We start from the raw sequence: 21,591 nt of genomic DNA, 5'->3' as shown, positions 1-21,591 counted from the left end.
AATTTCCTTTTGGATGATGAAAATATTTTGGAATTAGATAGTGTGATCATTATAAAACTATATGAATATACAAAAAACCATTGTACTATACACTTAAAATTTTACGCTTAAAAAAAGAAGAAGCAGCAGATCCATGGAGAGATGAACCAAGTTAATTAATAGACGATTGTGGTCAATATTCTTTCACTTTCATTTTAGCAGAAATTTTGCTTGATAATCTCAGTGCGGCACCTTGGGCCTTGAATGTTGTTGAATTTGACTTGACTGTCCTGTTCCTGACCTTCACAGGGCCACGATGGGCCTCCTGGAACATTGGCGTGTTTATCTGCATTCGATGTGCTGGAATCCACAGGAATTTGGGGGTGCACATATCCAGGGTAAAATCAGTTAACCTCGACCAGTGGACTCAAGAACAGATTCAGGTACTTACACAACTGAGAGAGAGTTGGCTGCTCCCTTTATCTATGTAAAAGTAGTTCAGATGAGTGTCAGTCAAACTAGGCACCAAGATGAAGATAGTTTTAAACATTTATGTCAAATTTTCATGCCTTAATAGAGAAAATTTTAATCTTTCTATTTAAGACAGCAGGGTAAGACACCTTTATTTTACTTCTTTTAAAATACACTCTATGTTCTAGGACCCCAGGGGTTTTTGAAGGCATTAAGAAGGATCTTTGGATTACTTTTTAAGACCCTTGGCATTTGCATGTCTAACCTTTGTAGTTTTAGATATAGGCATTCACTTTAAGGAAAACAAAAAAACAAAAATACCTCCTGGACTGGGAATGCTTGCCTGGGTTCAATCTTCAGCACAGCAATAAATAAATAAATAAATAAATAAATAAATAAATAAATAAATAAAACAAAATATGAGCCTTCCAAAAATTATAGAATTATAGTAATATTTTTTACATTTTTTTTTAGTTATAGTTGGATACAATACCTTTAAGTTATTATTTATTTTTAAGTGTTGCTGAGGATTGAACCCAGTGCCTCGCATGTGCTAGGCAAGTGCTCTACTGCTGAGCCACAACCCCAGCCTGGAATTACAGTAATATTTTATTGCTAAAATCTTGCTTACTATTAGTCTGGGAGTGGGACACTTAAATTAATGAGTCCAGCTAGCCCAAGATCTGCATCTTGATGTAGCTTCATTAGTTTCTGTTCCCTTCCTACATTGAAGTGCTTTAATTAAAACAAATTTTTCTTTTTTTTTTGTGTGTGTGTGTCTGTGAGTGTGTGGTTTGTGTTGGGGGAAGAGGCTACAGAAAACTAATTACTAAGGTTGATGACAGAAGTAAGAGGGTGTTCTTATTAGAAGATGGCTTTAAAATTACTTTAGACTGTATTTATAGATTCTTTAAAGGTCTAAGGTGGTGAGTTACATTTTAAATTATACTTTATTATATTTTATGAAGAAAATTATATATCATAGAGGTATCTTTGAATTTGAAGATTTGAAAGACTCTTGGGATTTAGCTAGTGTTCACTGCTATTAAGGGGTATTTTTTTTTTTTTTTTTTGGTTCTGGGGATTGAACTCAGGAGCACTTGACCCCTGAGCCACATTTTATTTTATTTAGAGACAGGGTCTCACTGAGTTGCTTAGTACCTTGCTTTCGATGAGGCTGGCTTTGAACTCGTGATCATCCTGCCTCAGCCTCCTAGGCTGCTGGGATTACAGGCATGTGCCACCATGCCTGGCTTAAGGGGTCTTTTTGAAAAGCCTAATGGGAGGCCGCCATGGTGGCACACAGTAATTCCAGTGGCTCCAGAGCCTGAGAAGGCAGGAGGATTGCAAATTCCATGCCAACTTCAGCAATATATCAAGGCTCTAAGCAACTTAGATCCTATCTCAAAATGAAAAAAAAAAAGTGCTTGAGACTGTCTCAGTGGTTAAGTACCCATAGGTTCAATCCCTGGTACCAAAAAAAAAAAAAAAAAAAAAAAAACCCACCCCAAAACCTAGTGGGAAACACACATTGACTGGTTAATAGAGCTGAATAGGTTAATTAATAGCATAAACTTAGAATTGTAATACCCCTTATTGCCTGCCTAGTAGACATTTTGATTGTTAGCTATGCATCTTAGAATTTCAAATAACATCTTGAATTATTACTGAATTAAATGTATTTTGGAAGACAAATCTTTCCATAAAAGGAACCCATGGAGAAGGGAAAGAATCTGTAGGAGCAAGTGATTGGAATTCCTAGTAGGGTAGAGAGAATACTGGATTGGAAACCAGAATACACAAGTTTAAGTCTTGGTTCTGTCACCCTCTAGATTGGCTCTTTAACTGCAAATAGAAGAACTGGATGAGAAGTTTTTCTTTCCCATTCTGACATTCCCCGTTTCTGTATTCTCTTTGATTGCAGTGCATGCAAGAGATGGGCAATGGAAAGGCAAACCGGCTTTATGAAGCATACCTTCCTGAGACCTTTCGGCGACCTCAGATAGACCTGTATCTTTTCTGGAGCAATTTAGAAGGCTGGTGATCCTTTGATGTTTGGGGAGAGGCAGACAAAATTCAAAGCCTGAGACCTGAGGGAACCATCTCTGTGTGGATTTGTCAAAGGCGTGGGTTTTCTTCTCTCCTACAATCAAGACAGAAAAAGCACATGTATTCTTGCTGATGTTGGGATTATATGTAGTATCAGACGGAAAGAATCAGGAATTAAAACTGCAGTGATTTCTCTGTGAATTTTTCTATAAAGTGACATCTCTGCTAGTTTTTGGGTTACTAAAACTATTTTTTTGATAAAAAGAATAGTTTATTATGCTTTGTTGAACCTTGGTATTCAGAAAAATGTCATTCATTTTTATTGCATTCTTATGTCTTGTATGAAAGAATTAACCTTTGTTGACCAGCTTATCAATAATGTTTTCACTCATCACTTCAACAGGGGACAGTGCCTAGATGTAAAACCAAACTTCATAAAGGTGGTACTTCTCAAAATGTAGTTTGTAGACCACCTTGTTAAAGTTTATTTTTTGGTGTTTGCAGTTAGAACCTGTTAAATGTAGATTTGGGACCCTGTAGAAGACTCACTTATCAGGATTTGGAGTGGGACTCAAGGTTATATTTTTAAGGGGCATTTAGTTGCTTTGCTTGAAGTCTGTTCATCTGAGGGCTTTAAAAGAGATAATTCATCATTTCCCCTATATCTTAGAACAGCCAGAGGTCCCTCTGATGACAATGTGAAGGTTAATCCACTTGCTGCTGTTATCACTTTAAAGAGAAATCATAGGCAACAATGCTTCCCTCCAGTAGCTTAAAGAAGGCATAAAATTTCCAGATTTTGGTCAAGGAAACTGCATACAACGAAGCAAGAGTTGTAGGGAAATGAGTCAGTAGGGAAAGAGAACATCAATGCTCTGTGGGATATAAATTCATCTTTTATGTTCTTACTCTTGAAGAGACTTATTTGATTCATCCTTAATAAGCTTTTTGCAGAGCTGTTGAGGGATTTATTCGAGATAAATATGAGAAGAAGAAATACATGGACCGAAGTCTGGACATCAATGCCTTTAGGGTTGGTTGTAAATCTTTCAGGTTTTATTCATAATATGTTATTGCTTACTAATCAGGCCAAGGAAGAATTTGACAAACTGCTACCAAAATACTCTAAAACCATCACTTAAAAAATGCCAAAGTAGGGCTGGGGTTGTGGCTCAGTGGTAGAGTGCTTGCCTAGCAAGTGTGAGGTACTGGTTTTGATCCTCAGCACCACATAAAAAAGTAAATAAATAAAGTTATTATGTCTATCTACAACTAAAATATTTTAAAAATGAAAAAGTAGGGAAAAAGCCAGTTACTGAGTAAAGACCATTGGATATCATGGAAAAAACTTTTGCCTCAGCAATGGGGAGGACAAACCACCAGTGAATCCTTTGTCTTGATCTATATTTAGAAGATATTAGTGATTCTCAGTTCCAAATTATTTCTTGAAGTGGACACATTGGGCACAGTAGGTTAAATAGAGTAATATGTGTGTACAAGTATGTGTGTATATATATCAGTATATATGAATACACATGTACTTTTTCTTCTTTTGTAAATGAAGTCAACAGAAGCAGGTATAATTAAATCACCAGTTTCTTTCAGTTTGGCCAACATATTATTCCCTTATTACCTGGTATTGACCAGTGTATTGGTGGACTGAGGGCCACTGGAACCCTTTCTTGTTCCTGAGAATAGTTTCAGAAGGAAATTAACTACCATTTGCCAAGTACACATTCATCCAAGGTGTGGTTAGAACCTGAAACAGTGTGCGATAACTAGGTCAGTATAACACATCAGGAGCAAATGCAACATGGTTTCTGGAAGAAAATATGCCTAAATAATGAAAATAAAGGGAGAAGTAATAAATATAACCATTAAGATTTTTAAATAGCCTTGACAAGATTCTGTAGTAAATTCTCTTAGAAATAATTAACTATTTCTCTAGCTACAAAAATATAATCTGGGATTTGCCAGTTCTATTACAGTTCCTATCTACCTTCTAGTTATTTATTTTGATGGATGATAAAAAAGCCATTGAAATCACTGTTTGCATGCGGCTCTCTAAGCCCTTTCTGGTAATTAAAAATTAATTTAATTGGAACCAGCTCTAGATTGTTCTTTGGAAGCTGTATGAAAGGTGAATTTCAACACAGGCTTATAGGAAAGTACAAGGTATTCATGGAGTTAGGGAAAAAAGAATTCCTTCCTAACTTAATATGAAAGATTCTTATTTACAGTCATCCAGAAAAAAGATTTGTCAGTTATCTTAACTGTTCCAAGAAGGAATTAATTCAGTGAACAGCTATAGCTCAAGTAGCATCATCCAAAAAAAGGTGTTTTTTTTTTAATATTTATTTTTTATTTGGACGCAATATCTTTATTTATTTATTTTTATGTGGTGCTGAGGATGGCACCCAGGGCCTCGCATGTGCTAGGTGAGCACTCTACCGCTGAGCCACAACCCCAGCCCTCAAAAAAGGTTTAAAACCAAAGTACACACATTTCCTTTTATTTGTAGAAAACTATGGTCTGTCTGCCAAACTCTTCATTATTCCTGAAATATAAAATCAGATGAGGTGAGAAAAGGGTATCTGAGGTAATTCAGAGGATGGAGGAGGAGGAAAGATTTGCCATGTTAAGACAGTCATTCAGATGTTCCTAATTACATTGCTGGCCCACCATACCCATGAAAACAAGCCTTTTAATTATTGGATGTTTTCTCTTGGAAAGGAAATACCTCCTGTTTATCAAAAAACTATTTCAGAATTTTTTTTAATTTGATGTGTTTAACTTGTTTATGTTTTTATTGAAGATTTTAATGCTAAGAATTAATATTTACTAAGTAAGAGCATTTAATTTCAAACAAAAAGAGACTGACTTTTAAAAAGAATATCCTGGGGCTGGAGCTGTAGCTCAGTGGCAGAGCTTTTGCCTATCATATGTGAGGCACTGGGTTTCATCCTTAGCACCATATAAAAATAAACAAATAAAATAAAGGCATTCTACAACTACAAAAAAAAAAAAAAGTATTCTATAGTGTTTTGTTTTTGTGGGACTGGAGATTGAACCTGTACATGCTTAGGTAAGTGCTCTACCAGTGAGCTACATGCTTAGCCAATTATTCTTTTTTAATAGATAAAGCATTTTCAACTTCAAGAAATAAAGTATTCTATATTAAAGTACCATACTATATATGAAAAAGACAAAGCTGTATGTGTTGTGATTATCAAATTATTTTTACAAAAAATATGAAAAGTTAAAATTCACAATTCTTATCATCTTTATTAAGGCTTATCATCTTGCTTTATCTCTTTTGTTCTATATAGGAGACTTATTTAAAATCTAATATGGGAGTGGGGAATGTAGCTCATTGAAAGAGCACTTGCTCAGTATGCTCATGGTGCTGGATTTGATCCCCAGCACCACAAGAAAACCCAGAACTCTCCAAAAGCTAGTTAGGTATAATGTCTCTTGTTTTCCTTCTCTTGATTCATGTTATACATAACACATCATACATTTCTATGTTACTTACTTACATTGAATATCTTTTCTTAGTGAATAGGTAAATCAGTATCATTTACTATTCTCTTCTGTGACATAAATGTGGTTATTTAAGTTTTTCTATAACATAAATAATTCTGGAATGAATGTCTTAGTACATGTAACTTTTTTCATATTTTTTATTATTTTCTTAAGATTCATTACAAGATATAGTATATCTAGGTCAGATGATTTCAATATTTGTCTCTTCATACAGTTGCCAATGTACTTTCCAAAAGTTATACCATTTTTTACTGTCTTCTCAGCATGGTGTAAGCGTGCTAGTTTCACTTCATTTTGCTTAGCATAATGCTCTCAAGTTCCATAAATTTTCCCTGAAGATGACATAATTTTATTCTTTTTTTATGGCTGGATTATGTGCATATATTATGGTTTCTTTACCCATAGTTTGGCTATTGTGAATTGTGCTGCTACATGGGTATGCATGTAGTACTGTAGTATGTTAATTCTTTAGGGTAAATACCAAGGGGAGGTATAGCTGGGTTATATGGTGGTTCTATTTCTAGTCTTATGAGGAGCTTCCATACAGATTTTCATAGTGGTTGTACTAATTTACAGTCCTACTAACAGTTTATAAGTGTTCCTTTTCCTCTACATCCTCTCCAGCATTCATTATTATTTGTATTTTTGATAAACATGCCTGTATTCTTTTTTAAAAAATATTTTTTAACTATTTCTCTATGTTTTTATGTGACACTGAGGATTGAACCCAGTGCCTTATACATGCTAGGCAAGCCCTTTACCACTGAGCCACAAGCCCAGCCCAATATGCCTATATTCTTAAGGTTACTTTGTGGTTCTGTTTTCTATTAGGTGTTTATTTGTTGAAATGTGATCAATAACTTTATAATTTGTGAAGGTATTATGAAGTGGCCTCTGAAAAACTTCAAAAACTGAGAGATTTTCTAATATTTTATTTATTTATTTTTTGGGGGGGTGGGTACCAGGGATTGAACTCACAGGTATTTGGCCACTGAGCCACACCCCCAGCCCTATTTTGTATTTTATTTAGAGACAGGGTCTCACTGAGTTGCTTGCACCTCGCTGGTTTTGAACTCAACGATCTTCTGCTTTAGTCTTCCAAGCCACTGGGATTACAGGCATGCACCATTGTTCCCGGCCCTAATATTTATTTTGACATGCTTTTTGGCCCTAGAGAGGCAATCCATGCAGGACGCCCTATAATCTTTTTTTTTTTTTTCCTTAAGAATTCCCTAATTCTTTCTTGCCTTGCTTCCTTAATTCTTGTTTTTCTAATCTTTAATCTTATAATTTAGGTCTGTTTTCTCATTTTTAAAAACAAAAATGAATATTGACAGGGCCTGTAATTGAATTTATAAAATCACAAAGGGCATAAGCTGAGTCAGATGAACGTGAACTTATTTACCAGTACACTAAAATGAGGGGATCTGTTCAAAACATGAGCAAATTACATTTAGGGCAAAAATGGGCAACAAACTTTAAAGCTTCTGTGGATAGTCTGTACTGCAAATTTCAAGAGTCATGGGTGGGTTAGACAGACCAGTAGGTGAGTGTTTAAGATGTTTGGAATATATGTGGAGGAGGTCAACTCTCAGCTCCACACCAAGACACACTCCCAAGTTTGCCATACTCTTGCATCAGAATCATTAGGATAGCAGACGTGGTGGTGCACACCTGTAATCTGGGAGGCTGAGCAAGAGGATCACAAGTTCAAAGCCAGCCTCAACAACTTAGTGAGGGCCCAAGCAACTCAGCAAGACCCTGTCTCTCAATAAAATATAAAATAGATCTGGGGATGTGGCTCAGTGGTTGAGTGCCCCTGGGTTCAATCCTTGGTACCAAAAAAAAAAAAAAAAAAAGGAATCACTGGAATTTTTGCTGTCCTTTGTGAACATTTAGGATTATAGTTTATTGAATCACCATGGAGCTTATGTTTATTATCTTGTTAAATCTTTCTAGAAAGAGAAGGATGACAAGTGGAAAAGAGGGAGTGAACCAGCTCCAGAGAAAAAAATGGAACCTGTTGTTTTTGAGAAAGTGAAAATGGTAAGTGGGAAAGTCCTTGCCCTGTGTGATGGTCTTGTGTGTGTTTATATATGGAGGGAGGAGGAGAGGCCTCATGGTGGGCAGGTGGGTTTGATACCATATTTTATCATTGTACCTGAAATAAAGGGCTTCACATTTAGATCAGATCACCTGCTGCCATTTCTGCTTCTTGCCCATTACATATTGCTGCCTGAAGTGTTCTCTTGGAAGCTAGATGGCAGCTTGGAAACTGCATCTGTCCTATTTAAGCACAAGTCTTGTTCCATGCTAGAATGACATGGCTGCATGACAGCTTCTGAGCAGATGCTGATTCCACAGTAGTCCTTGTTAGACCTCATGTGCTTCATTTTCCTTTTGCATTTAGGAGCAGTCCAGAAGTTAGGCTGCACTAATTTCCTTTTCCACATGGCTACTGTGGCTCTAGTAGTAGATATTCTGAATATAAGAGGTTGGAATCTTGGGAGAGAGGACTTTTTACTATTGGGTAAGGAAGACTCTTTATCACCATTGTGAATCATACTGTCTGTGGACAGTCACTAGTGATAATGGCAGAGTGAATTAAGTAATCTTTAAACTGATCTCCCTTTAGTGTTAAACTAAAAGATTTTCTAACCACTGGAAGATTTGTTGTACAATCAGATACCTACTTTTATCCTTGATTTTTCTTGAGACCCAAAACTACTACTTCTGTTAGATTCCTTGCTCGGTGATTGTCTTGGTTTCAGAAAGAACTGCAACCCTAGAAAGCTAACCAAGTATAGACAATATCTTTATTTTCACTTCAGGTTTGGTTTATTCACTCAAGCTTCCTAGCACTTCCTGGGTTTTGTTTCTTTGATAACTGTCTTTGAATAAATAGCAACTATACCACAAGAATATGTGTGGCTTTATAGTGGAGTGGGGGGGAAAAGAGTTCAGAAATACCTGCTGATTTCTTTTTATAACATATTTTAACTTTAGCCACAGAAAAAAGAAGATTCACAGCTACCTCGGAAAAGTTCCCCAAAATCCACAGCACCCGTCATGGATTTGTTGGGCCTTGGTAAGAGACTTGTCAGCCCCCACATTCTTACATATTTTGATGAAATTTCTATGACTGACCCTGAGAAGATTGGTAGAGATGGGACTCTCATTTGTATCTTCTTCACTAAGATTGTTCTCTCCTGTTCTTCCTGTTATGTTTTACATTTGAGCCATTGCTTTAAGAAAGTGTTTACTGGGACATTTTTCAGAGCAACAGTATAGTGTAGTGGTTAAAAGCATGGCTTTAGAGCCAAGTCCCGACACATATGTATGTAATCTTAAATAGTGATATCTGAACATTACTTTCCTAATCCGTGCCATGAGGATGGTAAGTTTCTACTTCAAAGGTGTTGTTGGAAGGATTAAGTGATATAATGCCTCTAAAGCTCTTAGTGCTATGCTTGACACATACTAAATGCTTGACACATACTAAATGTTTGCAGTTCCACTTAACAACACCTTTCACCCTTTTGCCATTTCCCTATACTCTACTCCCTGTACTCTACTCCCTCCCTTCTACTCCCTACCTGCACTCTTGATTTTTCAGGTGCAACCAGTTTCAGAGATTGCCTGTTACTCTGTGGCCATTCTTCCCTTGAAATATTAATCTAGTGATTTTGCCCCTTTCAGAAAGAAAGCCTGTTCCCCTGCCTCTCATCACACTGATGGCTGTACTTTGTTTCAGTCTTCTGCTGTTGACTTAGGTTGGCTATTTAGGCTTCTAATTTCTTTACCTTTTATTTTTCTCTGAAAATGAATCTTATACACTGTTCTTCAAATTGCCAGGAAGGAGCCAGCCAGTCCTCTAGCCTTTGTACTGATATAGCAGTCAGGCCTGAGTTTCTTCTGCCTGTGCTTAACAGTTTATCCCATAGCCTTCTTGCAAATATGGGGGGGAGGCCTCCTCTGAGAAGGCCTATCCAAGCTAATAGCAGGCGAGATTTCCAGGTCCATGACAGAGCTTGTGGGCCTTCTCTTTCTACTTCTTGTCTGCAATAGCAGGAAGGAGTAAGCAGTGCTACATTTTGGTTTTGATCTGTTTCTAGATGCTCCTGTGGCCTGCTCCATTACAAATAGTAAGACCAGCAATACACTAGAGAAGGATTTAGATCTTTTGGCCTCTGTTCCATCCCCATCTTCGGTTTCCAGAAAGGTGAGTCTTCTGGGATTCTCAGGATTAAAGGATTTTCCGGAAAGAGTGATAACCAAGCCATACTTCTTGGAAGAATTTGATTTTCTTAATTCTTCCCTTGACACTGTATCATCTCTGGCACAGCCTAAGCTCATTGTTCATACTGTTTTGTTTTTGCCTCACAGAGTGGCCCTTTGAGTGGGCTTCTATCAAAGGTCTGTCAGAGGGCTGGGGTTGGGGCTCAGTGGTAGAGCACCTGCCTTGCATATGTGAGGCACTGAGTTTGATCCTCAGCACCACATAAAAATAAATAAATAAAGAAAGATATCGTGTTCATCGACAACTAAAACAATATTTTTAAAAATGGTGGGGGGGTTGCTGGGATTGTGGCTCAGCAGTAGAGCGCTCGCCTAGCACAGGCGGGACCCTGGTTCGATTCTCAGCACCACATAAAAATAAAGGCATTGTGTTGTGTCCATCTACAAAAAAAAAAAAGTTATTCTCTCTCTTAAAAAAAAAAAAAAAAGATCTGTCAGATTGTAAAGGCTATACTTTAGATCAGCTTCCCAGCCCGAGTTCCCGCTAGGGTGTTGTAGATGTGTTATTGGCTGCCATTTGTGGAATGCCTATTGTATGCAAGGAGTAGCCAGGAGTTTGATGTATCTCATTTTTATATATTTTATTAATAATTTCAAGCCCTTACCAGTACCCCTCAAAATAGATAATTTACAGATGAGCAAATATTAGTTCAGAAAAGTTATGTGACTAGCCTCTGGTTATGCAATGAGTGAGTGTCTGCATGGATCTAAACCCAGTAGTCTGTGCAGCATCATTTGTGGATTGTTTTTGTTTTTTTCCTACTAAATCACATAGCTTTTCTGAAGAATGAAGGATTGAACCAGAGTTTAGCTATTATGTATATTCACATATTTTTATGGTAAAAATGTCTGATATGAGCCATGAATTGTCTTTATTTACAGTACTGGGGATTGAACCCAGGGCCCACATGTGTTAAGCAAGTGTTCTATGACTAACCCATGCATATTTCCAGCCCTGTTTAAATTTTGGGATGGGGGACCATCAAGGATTGAACCAGAGGTGATTTACCACTGAGCCACATACCCAGTCCTTCTTTTTCATTTTTTATTTTGAGACAAGGTCTCACTAAGTGGCTTAGGGCCTTGCTAAGTTTCTGAGGCTGGCCTTGAACTTGTAATCTTCTTGCCTTAGCCTCCTGAGTCACTGGGATTATGTGCTACTGTGCCTGGCCCCTTTTTAAATTTTATTTTGAGACAGGATCTTACTAAGTTATCAAGACTGGTCTCAAACTTGTGACTCTCCTGCCTGAGCCTTCCAAATAGCTGGGGTTACAGGGGTATACTACTGTACCTAGACAAACCATGAATTTTTAAAAAATATTTTTATTTTTAACTGTAAATGGACACAATACCTTTATTTTTATTTATTTATTTTTATGTGGTGTGGAGGATCATACCCAGTGTCTCACATGCGCTAGGCAAGTATTCTACCACTGAGCTACAACCCCAACCTGAACCATGAATTCTTTTTTTTTAAATATTTTTTTAGTTGTAGTTGGACACAATGCCTTTATTTTATTTACTTTTATGTGGTGCTGAGGATCGAACCCAACATCTGGCACGTGCTAGATGAGCGCTCTACCGCTGAGCCACAACCCCAGCCCCTTAACCATGATTCTTATTGCAAATGATAGAGGCAGCACAAGGTGATGGAGATCCTTATAGAGACCCCCATGAAGATTATTCCACCAATCCCCCTACCCTCTGTGCTCTAAGATTGTAGGATCCATGCCAACTGCCGGGAGTGCTGGTTCTGTTCCTGAAAATCTGAACCTGTTTCCGGAGCCAGGGAGCAAATCAGAAGAAATAGGCAAGAAACAACTCTCCAAGGACTCCATCCTCTCACTATATGGATCCCAAACGCCTCAAATGCCTGCCCAAGGTAGAGTCCATGGAGTCATAGCTTTGTACAAGGAAGAGATATGAGAATATACGCGCAGAGTTTTTTGTTGTGATAAGGGACACTTGCTTTGGGGATTGGAGTATCATATAGGAAACATGCCTGAAACTGACATTACTTGTAAAAGCACAGAGTATCAACAGACATATTAATATAACTCAGGGTCATACTTTTGTGGGTTCTGATGTCAGACCTTTGTGAAGTCTGAGTCAAGGCTTGGATTTGGCTTCTTAAGGAGAAGTGGCCAGGTCAGTGCTGCATTGATAAACCACAGCAAATCTGGTAGAGAATCTTTCTAACTGCTTTGCTATGTACAACAGCATTCTGAGTTGAGAATAGTCTTAAAAAACTCTAACTGGAAAAGTAGCCAGTGAGAATTTGGGCTAACTTTGTGTCCTTTCCTCTTTAAGATGTGATGTGTGTTTTCTTGGCAGCAATGTTCATGGCTCCTGCTCAGATGGCATATCCCACAGCTTACCCCAGCTTCCCTGGGGTTACACCTCCTAACAGCATCATGGGGAGCATGATGCCCCCACCAGTCGGCATGGTAGCTCAGCCTGGAGCTTCTGGAATGGTTGCCCCTATGGCCATGCCTGCAGGCTATATGGGTGGCATGCAGGCATCCATGATGGGGGTGCCGAATGGGATGATGACTACCCAGCAGGCTGGCTACATGGCAGGAATGGCAGCTATGCCCCAGACTATGTATGGGGTTCAGCCAGCTCAGCAGCTGCAATGGAACCTCACTCAGGTGAGCTGCCCTGTTTGATCTGATATCAGACTTCTGAGTCTTCCTCAAGCCTATCTCACTTCTCACCTTTCCCTTATCCCTTGAATGCTTTCTATGTAAACGAGATAATGCCAGAGAGACATTCTTAGATTTGCCTTCCTAGAGTCAAAATTTTCTGAGGAGTTCTTATTTCCTATAAAATAAAGGTAACTATCTAAATCTGAGTCTACACTGTCTCAAAAACAAAACCAGAAAGACTTATATGGATAGACAATACAAAAATAAAAATACCTGTTGTCCATTGCTACCATTATTACAGGCTTCCAATGACATGACATTAGCATAGAACACCCAAATCCAGCAGAGCCAGCATCACAGAGGAGATTGCAGAATGTGAATAGGGAAGCAGGGCCTATAAGTGACAGAGCGCAGATGAAGTCACCTCTCAGAGGAGAAAGGCCTACCCTGATGGAGACATACTGAGAACAGTTTTTGGGCAGGGGAGGGGATTGAAAATAAGGAATTTGAAATACATAGGATTATAGGTTGTAGCCTTGGAAAAGTTTTGCATGGCAGAGAGATAGGTGTGACTTAGAAGAAGGAGGAACTCTTTGGAGACCTGATAGTGAAAGGAAAGAAACAAATTTGAAGTGGAAAAGAGAATTACAAAATCAGAAGATACCATCCTTCTTCCCAAATAATTATTTTCCTAATTAACAGATGAGGGTGGTCTTGAACTCAGAAATCTACTAAATCCTCATACCTGTCTATATTATCAACGATTTGGAAAAATAAAGCACTAAAAAATAACAGAACATGACAGATGACATTTATACAAAACTACTGAAAATAGAAAACAAAACTTAAAACATTCAACTGGGGCTGTAGTTTGGTGGTAGAGTGCTTGCCTCACGTGTGAGGCACTGGGTTTGATCCTCAGCTCTACTTAAAAATAAATAAATAAATACTAAAACATTTCAGGTAATGGAAATTCTCCCTTCAAAAAGTCATTAAGCAGAATTAATACTGTTTAAAATGGCCATATTACCAAAAGCAGTATACACATTCAATGCAATCCCTATCAAAATACCAATGACGTTCTTTGCAGAACTAGAATAAAATAGTCCTATAATTCATTTGGAAGAATAAAAGACCCAGGATAGCCAAAGCAATTCTATAAGCCAAAAAAGCAATGCTGGAGGCATCACAATACCTGACTTCAAATTATACTATAGAGCTGTAGTAACAACTGCATGGTACTGGAATAAAAGCAGACACACAGACCAATGATAGAGAATAGAAGATCCCAGAGACAAACCTACACATCTATAGTTATCTGATCATTGACAAAGGTGCCAAAAACATACATTGGAGAAAAGACAGACCCTCTTTATTGGGGGGACCAGGGATTGAACCCAGGGTGCTCTACTACTGTGCCACATCCCAGCCTTTTTAAAAATTTTATTTAGAGACAGGGTCTCACTGTGTTGTTAAGGACTTTGCTAAGCTGCTGTGGCTGGCTTTGAACTCGTGATCCTCCTGCCTCAGCCTCCCAAGTCACTGGGATTAGAGGCATGCACCACCATGCCCAGCAAGAAGGCCCTTTTAACAATGGTGCTGGGAAAACTGGTTATCTATATTGTAGAAGAATGAAACTAGACTCTCATCTCTCACCCTTTTCCAAAATCAACTCAAAATGGATCAGACTTAGAAATTAGATCAGAAACTATGCAACTCCTAAAAGAAAACATAGAGCTAAACATAGGCATAGGCAATGACTTTCTCAATAAGATTCCTAAAGCTCAGAAAATAATGCCAAGAGTTAATAAATGAGATAGCATCAAATTAAAAAGCTTCTGCACAGCAAAGGAAACAATTAGGAATGTGAAGAGAGAACCTACAGAATGAAACCACCATAACCCAGTTATACCAGTCCTCAGTATTTATCCTAAAGAATTAAAGTCATCATAGTATAGTGTGATACATGCATACCCATGTTTATAGCGGCACAATTCATAATAGCCAAACTATGGAAGTTACCTAGGTGTCTATCATTAGATGAATGGATAAAGAAAATGTGGTATATATATATATATAAACAATGGAATTTTATTCCACCATAAAGAAAAATGAAATTATGTCCTTTTCAGGAAAAGGGATGGAACCAGAGACCATTATATTAAGCAAAATAAGTCATATTCTGAAGCTCAAGAGACATATGTTTTTTCTCATATGTGGAAGCTAGAAAGGAAAAAGGAAAAGAAAGCTGGGGGTAGATCTCATGAAAATCAAAGGGAGATCAGTAGAGGAAAGGAACCAAGGGGTGGAAGTCAGGAAAGGAGGGGGGAAGTGCTAGGGAGTGACATTGGCCAAATTATATTGTTATGTTGTGTGCACATATGAGTATTTAACAACAAATCTCATCATTGTGTACAAAGATAATGTTCCAATAATAATGTGGGAAAAAAAGAAATGCAAAAAAAGTATTTATGATTTCATTTAAGTACCAACTCTTTTCAGAGGGGGAAAAAAGTCATTAAGCAGAATAAAATTGTTAAACAGTTTACCAACCTGAAGAGAATGTCCTTAAACATTTGCAGATAAGACAAAGCAGCTTGAATCGAAAATTCAAAAACTTAGAACCAAAAATGGACAAAACACTAGAAGTTTTGAAATGAAAGTTTATTGAATTCAGGAAAGAAATCAAAGAAAAAGAGAGTTATCTTAGAAATAAATTGAATAAATTCAGATGAAAATCTATTTGACGTTGAAGAAAGATGTAAAACATCTAAGAGAATGAAAACTAAATATAGGAAGGGGTTTGAAAAGAATCAGAGAAAGTATATTATAGAAAGTAGGCAAAGATGGGCTGGGGTTGTGGCTCAGAGGAATAGCCCTCGCCTAGCATCCGTGAGGCACTGGGTTTGATCCTTAGCACCACATCAAAATAAAATAAAGGTCTTGTGTTCACCTACAACTAAAAAATAAATGTTAACAAAAAAGTAGGCAAAGAAAGCCTAACACAAATACATTTGGAAGACACCTTATCAGGACAGAATTAATGTATTTAAAACTATAATACAAGAAAACTTTCTAGAAATAGAGTTGTAAATAACATTAATGGGCTCACTGTGATTCTAGAAAAATTAACCCCAAATAATCTACTCTAAAACATTCCAGTAAACTTTTAGAAAAAATATCAGGAATCTATCCTTTTTCATACTTCCTTCCCAACAAAACTTAATCACTTCCTGGAAACAAAACAAAACAAACAACAACACAAACCACTCAGGTTGACATCAGATTTCTAAAGGCAACATGCAAAGGACCACAAAGGGAATCTCCAAGACACTCAAGTATACTTGAGATAGGTATTTTACAGCCAGTCAAGCTATCTTCAGATGTGAAGCCTGTAAAAAAATACGTATGCAAGAATTTAGGAAACGTGCTTACAAGCCTTTCTGAGGAATCTAACAGAAGTGAACTTCATCCACCTAGGAGACACACTTTGGCACAAGGACTGTTGATGAGCATTGAATGTTTATTAAGAACCTAAGACTAAAACAAGGGTAGTAATAAGGATAGGAAAATTTGCTGTATTCTTTTTTGTAAAATTATTTTTTAGTTGTAGTTGGACAGAATATCTTTATTTTATTGTTTATTTATTTATTTATTTATTTATTTTTATTTTTTTTAAAGAGAGAGTGTGAGAGAGAGAGAGAGAGAGAGAGAGAATTTTTTAATATTTATTTTTTAGTTTTCGGCAGACACATCTTTGTTTGTATGTGGTGCTGAGGATCGAACCCGGGCCGCATGCATGCCAGGCGAGCGCGCTACCGCTTGAGCCACATCCCCAGCCCTATTTATTTATTTTTAATGTGGTGCTGAGGATCGAACCCAGGGCCTCATTCATGCTGGGTAAATGCTCCACCGCTGAGCCACAGCCCCAGCCCAAATTTGTTGTATTCTGACAAACATAATAATAAAAGTAAAACAAATAGAGGAGGGAGGAAAAAAAGGAAAGTAGACTAAGTTAATTAATTGTTGCAAAATAAATAGATATAGCTGGGCATGGTGGCACATACCTGTAATCCCCTTTGGCTCAGGAGGCTGAGGCAAGAGGATCACAAGTTCAAAGCTAGCCTCAACAAAAAGCAAGGTGCTAAGCAACTCAGTGAGACCAGATCTCTAAATAAAATACAAAATAGGTTGAGTACCCCTGAGTTGAATCCCCAGTACCAAATAAATAAATAAAGAAAGAAAGATAAATAGGTGTAAGTCAAAGGATACAGTAAGCTGTCAAGCTAAATCATAGAATCTTGAGTAAAAGAGAAGGAAATTAAGGACAACAGTATTAGTATACAGGTAATCACTACAAAAAAATATGGAACATTTTTCTTTTATTTTGGGGGTGCTGGAGATTAAACCCACAGCTTCCCACATGCTGGGCAAGCACTGTTCCACTGAGCCTTGTTAATTACAATTTTTAAAAAATGTCTTAGCCAATATATCAAACAAAATTACCAATAATGGGACAAATAATTATCATGTGCTTCCTGATATCTTGTACTGAGGAAGACACAATATCACATACATAGAATTCTTGCCAAAAAAATATGTAACCTGTACCCAATCTTGAGAAAATATGAGATCAATACAAATTGAGATAGTCTACAACATAACTGTCCTGAAATATCAATGTCAGGAAAAAAGAGAGTGGTGGAAGAACTGTTTTAGATTAAAGGAGACTAAAGAGGTGAAAATGAAATGCAGTATACATTAGAGTATTGGGTTAAATTAAAAAAATGTTAAATTTATTGAGTGTGTTAATCACATTACGGTTCTAGAAAGGCATTCATTCCTATGGGATACCTCCTGATTTATCATGATGATATCTGCAACTTTTGATGCTCCTTGACATTGTTTATATACATACATATTCATATTTCTCACACATACAGAGAGGGAGAAAAAATACAATAAAATGTTAACAATTGATGAGTTTAAGGAAGATACATATGGGTATCTTGTACTATTGTCTCACTTTTTTAAGTTTGAAATTTTCTTTAAAAAGTTGGTAGAAGAAAATAGACATTCTCCTAAAGAAAAATAATTTATTTAGAAAATGAACTAGACTCAGGAAATTTAAGGCATTTTTCTTTGACAAACTATTTTGTCTGTTTGTGGCCAGGGGCCAATCTTTCAAATCCAATTCATAATGAGGCCCCTGCCCCACCCAGGTTTCATTCCCATGACTCCTCTCAGCTCCTTCCCTTCTCCTATACTGAAGATGTGTTTGTTGGTCTCCACTCCTCTTCCTTTATTCATTTGGAACAGTACAGTTTCTTTTTCCTTCTGCAAAGGAGCATGCTCAAGTGCTGACCTGACAGTAACCGCTTTCTGCTGGAGAAGAGGCAGGAGCGCTGAAAGGGATGCTTTTCTTTGGTCTCTTAGAGTTGGCCTTGATCAGTTAACAGGCCCCTTTGGTTATGAAAAGGAACTGGAAAGGGAGAAAAGAAGGGCTTCTTATGCTTTTTTTTTTTTTTTTTTTTTTTTTGCTGATGGACCCAGGATCCCTTTTTTCTCTTCTGAGCATTGGTCTCTGGCAACATCACCCTTCTGATAAGTCCTTTATGTGCATGATGTGGTGTCCTTGAAGTGATCTGTTAAGGTTCAGGGCAGTTGTGTACAATAATAGTCTCCCTTTGTCTCGATTTCCCTCCCCACAGACAGAAGGACTCCTACCCTGCCTTTTGCATTAACTGGCTGAATGCCCACAGCCTAGTCTGAAAGTTTCCTCTCTCCCTTCCAGATGACCCAGCAGATGGCTGGGATGAACTTCTATGGAGCCAACGGCATGATGAACTATGGCCAGTCAATGAGCGGTGGAAATGGACAGGCAGCAAATCAGACTCTGAGTCCTCAGATGTGGAAATAAAAGCAAACACCTGTATGGCTGCCACTTTCCTTAGCCTTTGCTCTCCCCCTTCTTTCCTCACCTCTCCTCCCCACCATCCCTTTTTCCTACCTCTCTCTATTTGATTTAGAAATTGCTCAATAAGTCATTTGGGGTTTGGCATCCTGCCCAACCCAGCCACTTCCCAAATATGCAGACCTCTCTGTTGCTCTATGTTGTTCATGTCCCCTCGCCATCCTGACTTCCTCCCCAGCCACGGCCCCTATCCTTTCCTGGCACCAGCACCTTAGAAATCGTTGGCAGAAGGCACTTGAACCACAGGGAAAATGTGCACACTTTTCAGTACCTTCCCTCAAGGTTGAACCTCCTGTCAGACCCTTAGAAAGGTCTGTGGCATTGTGCATTAGGCAAAGGGGAGGGTGTAGAGATTCTTCTATATGTGTTAATAAGCTATTTCTAAGTGTTTAAAGTTTTGGTTTAAGAGAGGTATCATGTTCCCATGCTTTATGGGAATGAAAAAAGTCCTGCAATCAAATTAAATACTCCTTGGGTCTTGGATCAGGTTGACCCTAGCCTTGGGGTGAGGCAAGCCCCTTCCTGTGTGGATGAGCAAAAATATTACTCCACTTTGCCCTGAGTTGCTTTCTGGATCTGGGGCTTCAGGACTCGCTGCTTCAGTCAGCCTTTATTAGCACCAAAGACTTTATGAAGGTCCCATACAGATGTACATCCCTGCTGCCTCCTCCCTGCCATCAGAGGATCTGGCTCCATGGCTGGAGGACCAGCCCCAGTGTGGGGATGCAGAGCTTAATCTGTGCACTGCTTATGTGTGTGTACATGTGGATATCACCTCCCACCCTCTCCCTAACTGCTCTGGGCATTTTTGTTTTTGTTTGTTAGTTTTAGGTTTATAACAGAGAGGAGTTAATTTATCAACAGTCTAAAACTGTTGCCAGTTTTTCTTATATTTAAAAAAAAATTACCATCTCATCGATAGCTCCCTATCTCCTTTCCCTTCTCCCATCCACCAGTCACTCTTTCATACCCGCGTATCCAGGTATTTTATTTGCCCACCTATTTCCCAGTGTGTGAGGCAGAGAGCCTGGACAGCTTTCCTCTCAGCCATTGTTCACCCCACTTGAAAATTTAAACAAAAAAACTTTGCTTAAAGGATTTCATGTGTGGGAACCACAATGCCTGTTTGCCTTTGTGTATGTGTAAAATCCTTAATAAATATTGCAGGGAAGGACTGTTTGCTTGTTACTGTGTGTTACTCTTGGAGGTGGGTGAGGTCCACATAGGTTTTCTACTTTCCAGGAGCAGTTCCTTCCTTCACTTCTTGTATTTTAAAGAATTTTGTACTTACCCAGGTTTGAGCAGTCAGAAAAGGGCTCTCTCTCCAGTGGGTGCAAAGAATTGTGAATAAGGGTCACAGAACATCAGAACTAGGAGCATGTTTCCCCCCACAGATAGAGAAGCTGAGTCCCAGGGGGAGGAAGTAGTTGGCCAGGGGTCTGCCAAAGAACCGCTAGAGAGCCTGCTGAAGAATCTGGATTTCCAGCCCCTTGTTCTTTCCCTATGCCTGGGTGATTAAATCACAAGTTGGAATTCCTCCCTGCCAAGGAAGCAGTAGCCTTGCCTGGTAAAGGCAATTCAGCCCTCTCTAAACTGTCAGAACAAGGAGGGGCTGGACTTCTGAACCAGTGGCAGGAATTAGAGACAAAACACTCATCCTGTGGCACACAACTGTAATCCAAGCAGCTCAGGAGGCTAAGGCAGGAAGATTGAGAGTTCAAAGCCTGCCGCGGTCTGGCTGGGCACAAATCACGAGCCACTCACAGCTTGTAGATTCAAACAGCAATTCTTTATTCCCGATCTCACACCGGCCTTCTACAAACACATACTGGGGAAATCCACGTTCTCTGCCCAAATCTACACCTCATGGGCTTCTGTCTCCCAAATATATTCTGAATCCCGTGAGAACTCAAGGGGAACTCAGGCAGCAGGATACGCCCTATTCTAAACGGGGAACGCCCTAATCTTGTATTATGCTAAACCGGGAACACCCTATACACGGATCCGCCCTGGTCCTTGAGCAAGGTCACTTTACATGCAATGTCGCTGCAAAATGTCCTATTTCCATGAGTCCTTCCACTAAAGAAGCATGGGGGTACGCTGGCAAGGAAATTGTCATACCTACTTGGCTGATGGCTCCCAGCAAAAGCCAATCTCAGCAATTTAGTGAGGCCCTAAGCAACTTAGCAAGACCCTGTCTCAAAATAAAAACTAAAAAGGGCTGGGGATATGACTTAGTATTTAAGCACCCCTGGGTTCAATCCTCAGAACCAAAACAACCCCCCAAACAAAAAACAACTCGCCTTGGAGTGGTATGAAATACAGCAAGCAAATGGTCTGTGGTCCATTTCCTCCTCTAATTGATTCTCTTTCTGTTCTCAATAGAAAGGATGAGCTCTCCTCCTTTTGTTTGAGTACAGTTTTATTTATTTATTTTTTGGTACTAGAGATTGAACCCAGGGGTGCTTAACCACTGAGCCACATCCCCTGCCCTTTTTGTTTTTTATTTTGAGGGTCTTGCTAAGTTGCTTAGGACCTCATTAAGTTGCTGAGGCTGGACTCCGATTTACAATCTTCCTGGCTCAGCTTCCCAAGTCATTGGGATTACAGGTGTGTGCCACTGTG

The 21,591-nt window shown here is 38.6% G+C and overlaps 1 protein-coding gene across 1 annotated transcript in view; it reads left to right on the top strand.

Annotated features, from left to right (window-relative positions):
• The window catches only part of Smap2 (small ArfGAP2), a 49,021-nt gene extending 28,880 nt beyond the window's left edge, over window positions 1-20,141 (top strand). The window contains exons 2-10 of the mRNA XM_076862903.2: window positions 289-422; window positions 2,375-2,460; window positions 3,454-3,532; window positions 8,005-8,091; window positions 9,052-9,133; window positions 10,161-10,267; window positions 12,061-12,226; window positions 12,679-12,995; window positions 18,787-20,141. Coding sequence (XP_076719018.2) covers window positions 289-422; window positions 2,375-2,460; window positions 3,454-3,532; window positions 8,005-8,091; window positions 9,052-9,133; window positions 10,161-10,267; window positions 12,061-12,226; window positions 12,679-12,995; window positions 18,787-18,912 — 1,184 coding nt within the window. The 3' untranslated portion in view covers window positions 18,913-20,141. The remainder of the gene's footprint in view (window positions 1-288; window positions 423-2,374; window positions 2,461-3,453; window positions 3,533-8,004; window positions 8,092-9,051; window positions 9,134-10,160; window positions 10,268-12,060; window positions 12,227-12,678; window positions 12,996-18,786) is intronic.
• Window positions 20,142-21,591: the final 1,450 nt, after the last annotated feature.

Source organism: Callospermophilus lateralis, chromosome 7, assembly GCF_048772815.1.
Source record: "Callospermophilus lateralis isolate mCalLat2 chromosome 7, mCalLat2.hap1, whole genome shotgun sequence".
NCBI lineage: Eukaryota > Metazoa > Chordata > Mammalia > Rodentia > Sciuridae > Callospermophilus > Callospermophilus lateralis.
This window is presented reverse-complemented; position numbering and strand designations above follow the sequence as displayed.